The 12,537-nt window shown below is 33.1% G+C and overlaps 1 protein-coding gene across 1 annotated transcript in view; it reads right to left on the bottom strand.

The window, feature by feature from the left end:
• Positions 1-12,537, bottom strand: part of ITGBL1 (integrin subunit beta like 1) — a 173,927-nt gene that overhangs the window by 77,340 nt on the left and 84,050 nt on the right. The window contains exon 7 of the mRNA XM_039848971.1: positions 11,805-11,951. Coding sequence (XP_039704905.1) covers positions 11,805-11,951 — 147 coding nt within the window. The remainder of the gene's footprint in view (positions 1-11,804; positions 11,952-12,537) is intronic.

The following is a 12,537-nucleotide window of genomic DNA, read 5'->3' as shown; positions in this document are numbered from 1 at the left end:
TGTTCCTATATTACTGCTATTTCTAGAATGCCAGGTTGTACTCTTATGAGCATTTAGTACTTTAAAATTTATTGATCAGAATGGACACCTCTCATGGGTACAGACTAAAACCTAAATCATTACAGAAGAAATATCATTCTGTTCCGAGAGAAAAACAGGAATGGATTTTTTTTCTCTGCTTTAATTTTTGCCTGTGTTTCTAGTTGTCCTAGAAAGAAACTTCAGTGACTGAATAAAACGGTGTTGGGCTTGGTCCATATTTTCATTCCAAACTTGAATCTTGAAAACACATTGTTTTAAAAAGAAGCTGAATCTTAAGTTCCATATACAACTAGGTATCACAAAGTATTTATGTATTTGATTACTATTTGGATAATTTAATAATTTAATTATTAAACTATGTAGTGTATAGTTAAGTCACATTTAGTTCAAAATATGTTCCTTAGTAATCTTCTGCAACATCTCTTTAACTGTTTTTTTGAGTTTTATGCAGTGGTCTCTAAATCGCTGTCACCTTTTGTCAATATTATATAGCCCTTTTAGAATTTGGTAAAGAAGCAATGGACTCTCTCTTCATAAAAATATAAATTAAAAGGTACACACACTATATTTGTGCCATTTTAAGAGGTTCTTATTGCCTTGATACCTAACCATAAACCTCCAGAGTTGTATGAATTCCAGGTTAAGAATCCCTGGATATAGAATTCTAGGAATTCCTCATTACGATACAGATTATTCTGGTCAGGAAACACTTCACAGATTAATTCTCAGAAAACCATGAAGGTCGAAAGTAGGTTTAAGGTTTCTGAGCAATTGAGGATCATGGAAGGACATTTTTGTAAAAGAGATATACCCCCAGCATTCATACCCAAATGCTTCATAATTACACTGGAGATCTATTTAAAAGTACAGATTCTCACTCCCACCTCAGATATATAAAAACTGGGATGGAACAATTCCCTGAACAAATATACTATATTTTTTCATATTTCTGTGCCTCCTGATGTGATTTCTTGTTTTGGAAATTATTTTCCCCTTTTCCAAGCTCATACTTCCCTCCAACCCCCCAACTCCACTTCATTGTTTTCCCACCTATTCAACAGAACATCTGGAAAAGACCTCACAAGACAGTAATTTTTCTGCAACTCTTAAGCACTCTCTGAAGCCCCGTTTGCTTTGTGGGAAGTAGGGCAAAAACGAAAGTGTATTCTGCTTAGTCTTTCTGCTGTACGACTATGCCCATTACACAAGCCTGCAGAGCAGTGATTCTTAATGTGAGTGCCGGGTGGAAACACTAGGGAGCTTTTAAAATCCTTGATGCCCAGGCCTTATTGCAGACAAATTAAATCAGGTGGGAGCTCAGCATTACTATTTTAAAAACACTTCTTCAACAAACTCAAAGTCTCCTCTATGGACTCTTTAAGGACAAAGCCTATCTGACTTTGATCTCTTCCAAAACTTGATCACCTGAGTCGGAAATTTTGTATAAATCATTTGCATTTGTTTTGTTTTTCTGGCCATCTTCCCTCAGTTTGCACTTGACCCCCTTTTAATACTCAATTCTGGCTAAACAGGACCTCCACAGAGAGGGTCCCTGACCACTTCATCTGCAGCAGTCTCTAGCCCTCTCAAGCCCACTTCATCCACTCTGTCATATTATCTTGATTTCCTTTTTCTAGCAATAACCAATTGTTTGTTTCCTTGTTTAACTTCTCCAACCAAACTCACTAGAAGCTCTAGGAGAACCCTGACATTGGTTGTCTTATTTATTATTCTATCCTCAGCACCTAGACTGGTTCTAGGGACATAGTGGGATCCCAATAAATATATGTTGAACATAAAAATGAATTCATGAGTGAATGACCAAATGAATATTGGTTTTGTTTTCTCTATTAAATTTTATATCCTTGAATTCATCTGCTATGCCATCTACTTAAACCCTAGTAATCCTTTACAATTGAATATTAGTTTTAAATTTAATAAAGAATTTCTTATGCACCATCTTAATTATTCTTCACAACATTTTAGAGAAAAATATAGCAGTTATAACACTGTTTTTACAGATAACAAAACTGAGTCTCCATAAAGCTAAAAAAATATATACTTTACAGGGGCACACGAATAATAAATGTTGTGAGCACATCTACCCTATGAGGATGTCATAGGCCACGTGGTCATGTCTTTAATTCTTATTCCCTGAAAGGCTCATGCCCTCACAATTGGATAGTGGCTGACTAGATAGGTCTATAGATCCTGAGAGGAAGCACAATATCAGCAGTGTGTGTGAGCCTCTCTACCCAAACAGGAAATCGATGGCTGTTGATAGTTTTCCCAGGAATCATACAAATGAAGGATGGAAGTAACATTTGGGAATAGAATTGAACAATATGATCATGTACCAGCCCTGACATACCCCTGTGCAGCCATAAGACTTTGGGTCTCCTAACATATCCAAGATCTCATTTATCAATAATTTCTCTTGATTTTTCTCTTTTTGTAGTAGAATCATCTAGAAGAATGGATCTAGAATTGAGCATGAATTATACCACTTGGGTTTTGCTACTGCCTCTTTTATAATTATAATAAACTATACTCAAGAGTATAAGTTCTGTGATTTTTGTCTCACCACTGTGACAATTCAATAGCAACAATAACCAAATCCAGACTTCCAGAAAATTAATCAAATGAAGCAGTGTGAAAGACCTTCCTGGTCACCATAAACTCTATATTTGCTTGCATTTTTTATACTTTGTTAAAACGTCTTCAGTTGTACAATATGAGACTTTAGGAAGAAATCTAGAGAAAGAAATCCTGGCAAAAGATTTAATGTCCTTGTAAAGGACTTTACATATGACCTCAAATATTTGCTGTTTCATCCTCAGGACCATTCAAATCTTAAACAGCTCATGACTGTACTATGCCAGACCATTTGGTACTATTTACAAGCATCCACATGGCATGGATATTTTGAGCAGAAAAGAGGCCAAATTTATTTAGAAACTTAAATAAGAAGCCAAAGAATCCTGATTTTCCTTCTGTATCCAAATAAAAGGCATCGTATGAGAAATAAATATTTATGGAGAACCAAAATCTCATCCATCTTAACTGTTACATTCCAAATGAAAGTATGCCATAACAGAAAAAATATATTACTCTGTACCCAAAACAGTCACTTGGTAGACAGCAGAGTCAAGAACAGCTTGGCTAGACACCTGATTCTCATGAATAGTCAGCTCTCTGTATGTCTCATTAGCTGTGCAAAATCAGATACAAAGTCTATTATAAAAGTTACTAGGAAATGATGGTCATGAAGCCCATGAGAGTAAACATAACATCTAGAGGTCCAAATGAGTCAGAACACAGAGTCGAGTTCACATACTGCAGAGATGAAGGAGAAGACAAGTAGCCCGAAGAAGCTAAGTTCAAAGTCACCATTAGGGTTTTGCTTCTGTTTTAGCCTGTGACTTGCTGACTCATGCACCTAGCTAGTGGTGGAGCCCAGACTAAGTCTAGAGTCTCTCACCCCCATACCAATAACCTCCGACCTTGTCTCACTGCAACGTAATGTCCCTTTGCCATTTAAAGCAAATAGTTATGTGTATATGTACTCAATACAATGTGATCCTTAATATAATAATATGACTGCTAAACTGTTGTCATTTTACTACTTTGCTAATATGAATGACTTTTAATAAAGGAGCCACTTTAGATTTGTATTTGTTTTCTCATGCTGTCAATAAATAAGTAAGCATCAGTTGAGGTGCAAGGAGGAAGAAAGGCACATGAGAGGATGTTAATACATTTATCTTGCTCATACCAAGATTTGGATCTTGTTAACTTTAGTTATGTTAAACATGGTATTTTGGCATTGACCCAATTAAATGACCACTAAGCAAGGAGAACCTGGTATTTCTATGACATCATTTTAGCATATTTATAATTTGTACTTATAGTGTGTGTCCTTACTAACAATTAACTTCTTAAGATAATTGCGAAAATAAAAGCTCTATAAAGTTGTTTTTTTCTATCTCAAACCCATCACAATATGGGGAAGGGTAGTAGGAATTGGGAGAGATAACATTTGCCCCCAAGCTGTCTCTCATCACTTTCTTATTCATATATATATATGAATATATTATTATTATTATTAAAAGTGAAGTTCTTTCCTGTTCTCTGCAAAAGTTATTTCCTTGTTAACTCAATTTGTTTCTCCATGCTGTGCCCTCTACCTGGAATGCACTTTTTTTCTAAATCGTTACCTGTCTATTATTGCTACTCATCCCTACAGACTCAAATGTAGCTTCACTTACTTCATGAAGCCATAAATTTGCACCCAAATTTATTTATAAAATATTATTTTTCTCCTCTGAGTCTCAAGACACTTAATCCCTTTTCCACATTTTTTATACTTACCACAAATGCTTAGCATGGGGGTCAGCATACTTTTCCTGTAAAGGGCTAGATAGTAAATATCTTAGGTTCTGTGTGCCATACACTCTCTGTGGCAACTATTCAACTCTGCCATTATAGCAAGAGAGCATCCATACGTAAACAAAAAAGCACAGCTGTGTTCTAATAAAACTTTATTTTCAAAAACTTAATATGGGTCTCCTATTTCTAGTTCCCTGGCTTAGCATAGAGATATATAGCAGGACGGTCAATAAATATTAGATGATTATATTTGATAAACAATATTGCTAATGAAAATATGATACATGGGTTGGTTATATGGCATAGCATAATTATATATTGAATACATTCATTATATAAATATAACACAATAACGAGCCCCACCAATTTTTAATGACATCTCATGTATCTAAGAAGGGAATCATAGGGTTCTGATCAGCTATATAGCCCTAAGGCCTGGATAAAGTATGACATTCTGCCTTATTGATTTTTCTATTAAAAAAAATCTGGAGAGTGTATGGTTCCATGAATATTATGGCCAACAATTAGACCAAATTTTTTCCCAATAAAAGCATCCAATTTGCTTGTTTACTGAATAAAATCAAGCAAATAACTGCTAGAACCCCACACTACATCCTTCACTATGTGTTTAGTGCTTTAATAGAAATAAATATATAATTGTGGTAATAAAATTGTCATAGTTGTCACACATTTCATTTTAAGCTCACTTAAAGAAATTGGGATTGAATTCTTATCCAATTTCCTATTTTCATTTCAAATAGATTTTGACAATATTTGTTGCAGCCTTTACTAGGAAGTTTTCTTAGCCAAAGAATTTCACTAGTTTCCAACTTACCGCATAAACATTATACAAAATGTAATAAAAATCATCTATTGATTTGGATAGATTCCTAGCTTTGACACAAAACGTTCTGTTGCCATAGATAAAACATTTAAACAAGATCCTTGACTGAAACACACACACACAAATATTATGATAGTTTTCTGGACTATGGATTAGAAAAAACCTTGGGTAACTCAGAAAATACTGTTTATTATTTTCTACTGAAATACAATTTTTAAAATATATATAGAAAATTATTAAATTCAGCTTTTGAGTCTCTTCTCCTCTCTGTTTTGTTGAATATAAAAATAGCAAGAAGAAAAGCAAGATAAAGTAGAGGAGAAGAAATAAGGAACATAGATAATTATTTACCCATTGGAAGGGGAGTCCCTGAACAACCACCTTATATGAAGCCTTCTTTTCTGTGTACCTTGGCTCTTTTCAATTCTTTTAAGACATTCCCTTCAAAATATGCAAGTTATGCTTTTAGTTGCTTCTTCATATGAATGAGAGATTTATTATTGGATTTACTCAGGACCTTCTAGTTCTAGGCACCTGCACCTTTAGCCTCTTCGTGAGGATAGAAAATATTTCCACAAGAAATCCCAACATATCATGAGGACACAGATCAAAGATGCTAGAGGTGCCATATTTAGTTCTCCCTGAATCTCAATCTTTTTGTTGCCATACTGTGTTTAGTAAAGTCGTAATAAATAACATTTACATTCATGAGGTTTTGTGAAATATAGGATGCATATACGGTTTATGAAATTCTAATAGGTTTTTCTGAGTACAAAGAAAGCAAATAATAAACAGGTTTTTTTCTAGATACCATATTATTATTATAGGTTATTTCATGATACTAGAACATATAAAAGCCATAATAGAGAACACTGTAAATTCAAAGTGCGCTCAGCGATCCATGGAAGATTCTCTGGGATCCACAGACTGATTTCTCATCATTTAATGTCTATAGTATAACAAATTGCAGACTTTCGTTTTTGAGGTGATTTACCTACTCACTGATATTTTCCTCATTTGATGCATCACTAAATCAGGACCATTTCCTTCTGGATACAGAAGAGTAAAAAAGTTAATTTTACAGGGTAATTGCTTCTTCTTTGGCTATAGTCCTTAATGACCGTTTAAAATGCCATAATTTAGTGCAGGACTATTCTAGGGTCCTTGAGCACTGGCAAATGTAGTGTATCAATCAATATGGACACTTAGAATATAGCTAATCTGAATCTCATTTGCTGTCTCTAAATCCTACTGGAAGAATACATTGGGTTCCCTTGCCACTTGAAAACCCTGTGCATTTCCCATTCAATTAACTTACAATAAGTTATTTAATTAGGCCACTGAGAATTTTAAAAATATAATCAAAATCACAATAGGTGGTGTGGTACTTAATTTAAAATGTTTGGAGGTCTACCCTCTTAACAAATTTTTAAATCCACGGTATCGTATTAACTGCAGGCACTATGTCTAGATCTCTAGAAATTATTCATCTTGTATAGCTGTAACTTTATCTCCATTGAATAACAACTCCTTGTTCCCCACCCCCACCCCTTGGCAATCACCATTCTATCTTCTGCTTCCATAAGCCTGACTATTTTAGATAGTTCTCTTGTAAAGCATTCTTCGTGCATACACGCATGCTTGCGCGCACACACACACACAAGCAAAGGGATGAGAGAACATTTTTGGAAGTAGTGAGTCTATTTATTATCTTAGTTGTGGTGATGACATCAAGGGTATATGCATATGGCACACTCATGAAACTGCATACATTAAATAAGTGAAGGTTTTCTTTGTATATCGATTATACCTCAATAAAGCTGTAAAAAAAATTAATAAAAAATAAAAAGATCCCCAAAATAAAAAATAAAAGTTTGAAGATCTTCTGTTTTTTTAACTTTGTATCTGTTCCAAATAATAACACATCTGTATACATAAATAAGAAAAATAATTATTCAGTTGTCAAAAAATCTCATAGAGTGAAAAACTCATAGGTTAAAAAAAACATGAATCATGGGAAACTTCTCTGATAAACAAAAGCAAGAAATTTTAAGGATGTGCTTTGCCAATAAAGGGAGAGATAAATTATGGCTTAAATTGAAAAATATCCAGATGGTGGGAATTTGGCATGCTATTATTCTTTGAAAGTACGTTCCTAGTTAGGGAATTGAACTGACTTGCTTAATTCATTAATTAAAACATACTAATTGATAAAAATGAGGACATGGTTTCTATTTTGTAGAAGCTACAATATTAAATAATTAGCCTCAATTTATCATTCTCCTCCACTTCACACCTTCCCTTGTGGGGTGTATGGTTATGTGGGCTTAAAGACTGAAACATATGCAATATCTCTTAGAACAACAAGGGGGTGAGCACAGAGGGCAGGCAGCAAAAACACATGGGTTTGCAGTACCAAACAAAAAGAAGACTTAAGCACAAGGACAAATGATGACCAAATAAGGCAAATACGTCAAACACAAGCCTCCGAATAATAATATCTACAGATAAATCATTTGTTTGGATGATTATAAGAGGAATTTGATAAATGGAAAGTTTTTATAACACTAAAAGGAAAATAAATCAAGAAGAGCTAACTGATTATTTAAATTGTCAGTATTGGTGGATAAAGGGAACCCTTGTTATGCTCCTGGTGGGAAAGTATGCTGGTATAATTTTTCTACAGAATATGAGTTGTTAGGAAATTTTTTTTATTAAAAAGCTTTAACATATTTTTATTTACTTAGATCTATGCATTCCAGATCTAAGATTAATATTAAGAATATGTATAAATTTTCAGCTATAAGAATGTAAATTATGATATTTAGAACTTGACTAAAAGACAAATTAGATGTCTAATATAAGAGAATTAATTAATTATTTCGTTACAACCACATTATAAAATGCTATGCAGCCATAGCAATGATTTTGCATGAGGATATATGTAACAAGAAAATATACTCATTACATATTGTTCAACAAACTGGTATTAATAAAGTACCTGTAAATTATCTAAAACAATAGCTCTGGAGACAGAGGGCATGTAGTAAAAGTTTATATTAAAACTTGCACGTCTGGCACTTACTATGTAAAATGACGAACTGTTCAAATTTCCACGGTTTTTTTTTTTTTTTTTTTTGTAAAAGAATAATTGTATTTCTTCCTACTTCATTGTATTTTGGGGATATTAAAAAAGACCATACATTCAATGTTCTCAGCATTTTACCTATTGAATAAGTGTATATAACACGCTGTTGATAGAACAACATAAATATATAATTTGTAAAATATGTACATGTTTATATTTATTTTGATTTATATATTGATACTGATAAGATATACAGATAGCTATAATCTCAACAGATTTTTGACTATTTCTTCAGGTTGAAGTGGATTTTTGTTATGTTTGTTTGTTTTGGTTTAACTGTGTTCCCTAAATTTTGTATGTGGAAGAGAGTAGCAATCAGGAGTTCTGCTGCAATACCAAACAACTCTAATATCTTAACTGCTTGAAACGACAAAAGTTTATTTCTCACTCATTATAAATCCTTTGTGGTGTCAGCAGAGATTTCTGCTAATCATCCTCATTCAGAAACCCAGGCCAGGGGTAAAAAGAGATGGCAAATTTTTCACTGCCTCTTAAGCTTCTGCTCTGAAGTGATAAACATCACATTTGCTCACAAATTTTGGTCACAGCCAGACACACAAACAAGAGAACCTCAATAATAATTTAAAAATGTATTTGTAAGTCAAGAAGAGTTTAAAACTAATGTGTATGTTGTCTATCATAAGCTATTTTAAGTTGTTGAGCAGAACACTGGTCTAAGAATAAAATTGTCCAAATTAAGGAATCAGAGGACAAATAGAAAATGCAAGAGATCATCTATATTATTCCTCTATCTTCAAGATATAATGATCACACTTAGCAATCACCAGCAAAAGGAAGTAATCTAATTTCATTTCCGGTGGAAAAATGCCTTCTCCTGACCCCTGAGGTAGACTATACTAAGGAACTTCAGTACATTCTACCAAGAGAATGTATTTTTTTTCTCGGCCTTAGCTGGTAAGCTGCTGAGGCTCTCTGGCTTGAGAACCGATGGGCCTTGTAATTGCTTTCCTCACGCATGTAACCACAGCTGCAATTGTTACCCATAAATTGCAAAACTAATCCTTTAAAAGTTTTTAGACTGGCTATTTACTTTGAAACATCCATTGCTAATGAGTTTTCAGATGTAGCACTACGAGAAAGGAAGGGTCTCTGATCATTGGTTCAAGCATTGGACTGGCTCTCATAAATCCTTAGTCTTCATTTTCAAAATTTATATTTTGTTATGATTCCCAGGGAAATCACTTCAATTCAACAATACCTCCATTTCCCTGCAGGGAAACTAGAGAAGCTTTTATTACTTATCTGTAAAGTACTTCAAAAGGATTAAATGAATTATAAAAACCAAAAATATTATCATTATATTTAAATATTCAACACCTTTTTAACAAAATAAACTTTAAATATACTCTATTGCTTTAAAATGGTGGCTGAATACATTAGTGAATCTCTAGAAAGGTAAGAGAAAAATATGTTTGTCAGAATTTATTAAAAATTGATATATAAAGTCCACAATAATCTTACACTACCACTATATTAAAAACTTTAGAGACAAATGAAAAACCACTGGTAAATATATATATTTAGAGTAATTTTCTATGCCTTGTATGCTTTTATTTTTCCATTATATAATTTGTTATTTTAACAATGAATGAATGAGTGAATAAAAAATAGTAGTTTGAGGGATACTAATTTTTAATCTTTATTACTTTAAAAGCATGTTAGGTTTACTCAAGCACTATGATGACAATATTGTATTAATGCAGGTAGAACAGCCTTTCCTGTCTGAGTTATTGATGAAAGATGGGGCAAGTCAAAAATGCTTGTGAAATAAAAAATCCTTCTACCCATATTGTATCCTCCTTATAATCATTAGGAATAAATATCAAAGTATATAAAATAAGTATGGTACAAATAATCTTGGAGACTTTGGGAGATTTCAACATAAAAAAACTATAACTAATCAAAAAAAGATGACGAAAAATAATAATAAGAATGTGAGGAAATTTAAACCTTTATACAAAGCTAGTGGGAATGTAAAATGGTGTAGCCACTTTAAAGACAGTTTCACAATACCTCAAAAAGTTAGACATAGTATTACCCAAGAAATTCCACTTATGGGTATAAACCCAAGAGAATTAAAACACAAATCCACACGAATACTTATATAAGAATGTTTACAGAACATGACTCATGATGGCCAAAAAATAGAAACAACCCCAATTCCATTAAGAGATGAATGAATAAATAAATGTGGTATATCCATACACATGAATATTATCCAGCCATAAAAAAAAATGAAATATATGCTACAACATGGATATACCTTGAAAACATTATGCTAAGTGAAAAAAGCGGGAAACAAAAAGGACAGATATTTTATGATTCCATTTACATGGGATATTCAGATTAAGTAAACCCATAGAAACAGGAAGTAGATTAATGGTTTCTTGGGGTTGATGGGAGAGGAAAATGGGGTGTGACTGGTAAGGGGTACAGGTATTCTTTTTGTGATGATGAAAATGTTCTGGAATAAGATAGTGGTGATAGATGCATAATTCTGTTAATGTACTAAAAAACCACTGAGTTATTCACTTTAAAAGAGTGTATTTTATGGTATTTAAATATCTCAATAAAAAATTCATTTAAAAAAAAGAAAATGGCAACATAAAATTAAATTGCTGATCTAATAATCAGATAAAGGAAGTCTTTCTTCTTTTCCTCTCTCATGAATAAAATTTATAATAACTTCAATTGCCAGTTCCTCTGAAAGCATATTTCATATTAACTTCTCCATTTTCATGTTAGAGGTGAAATTTTATTTTGTATTTTGATAAATCAAAAAGAATGGAACCAGCTTTCCTCTAAATGAAGTCTTCCTTCTCTAATTTGTACTGATCTTGTATCAAGAGCACACCTGAGAGCACATGCCTTCTAAAACAACACCTATTTAGAGCTATTTGTTTATACCATGCTTTATTCAAAAGCCAACACTCTCCTCCATCAATGTTATTGAGTTTCAGAACTGTCAACAGACAATTATAAGGTCTCATTCAGAAAGTTCTGAGCAAATATCTCATTTTCTTTCTTTGTAATGTACCATTGAACAGAACTAAACTAAACTGAACTGAAACTGAACAGAGCTCAAAGCTAAAGAAGACTGATAAGATAAAACTGTGTGTGTGTGTATGTGTGTGTGTCTGTGTGTGTGTGTGTGTGTGTGTGTGTGTGTGTGTGTGTGTGACAGAGAGGAAAAGAAAGAGATTCTATTTCTCCATGTTCTATCACTCATGAAATTTGGCTGTTTTTTTGTTTTAGAAAGACTAATTTCTCATTCAGGGATCTTAGCTGTCTTAAATAAGATATATGTGGATTGAATTCATTTCACTCACAATATTAAGAGGCCTAAGAGCCCTCACTTACCCCTTCCAGAGCAAGGCAGATCAGAATTTCCTTGGCACTTCTTGATGCTCTCATCAGCTGACAGTGGACAGGAATGTGGGTGCTCACACTTTTTCCCATACCAGCCTACTTTGCAGTCACATCTTCCACAATTACACTGCCCGTGACCTTTACAATGAAAGCAGTAAAAAAATATATACGTATATATGAAAAAATATATAATTAAGTCAGAATTTGTTTTCATTTTAACAGTGAATGTCCCAAATGAGTCAGAATCTTGATTAACATAATATAAAACATCAAGGCAAAAGCTTGTTTTTCTCAAGTTCTTAAATATCTAATTTATGTTCATTAATCATGAGAGGTAAAGAAAAGCAACAAGTCCAGATAAGATAAACAGATTTGTAGGGTTATAAACTTGAATTTTTCAAAATCCAGGTGTATGTGATTTTATTTGTCTGCTGGGGCCTACATGGAGTATTTGATGGAGCTGGCAATTAATTCATGTGGAGAAGAGCACAGGAAATGGAAAACAATTTGTTTTTGAAAATAGTCTTATCTTCTGGAGTCATTTAGAGTAAGGCTGGTCAAATGACGACCTCTTCGAGGTTTAGTTTCTCCATGTTTAAAAAGGATAATAATGTATTATCTATCCAAATTTATCAGGAAGTACATAATATATCTTCAATGCTACATAAACTTGAGCCATTATTATTTTTATTCATTTGAGCCCATATATGAAAGCAAGTAGGAA

Source organism: Pteropus medius, unplaced genomic scaffold (genome assembly GCF_902729225.1).
Source record: "Pteropus medius unplaced genomic scaffold, Ma_sr-lr_union100, whole genome shotgun sequence".
Classification (NCBI taxonomy): Eukaryota; Metazoa; Chordata; class Mammalia; order Chiroptera; family Pteropodidae; genus Pteropus; species Pteropus medius.
This window is presented reverse-complemented; position numbering and strand designations above follow the sequence as displayed.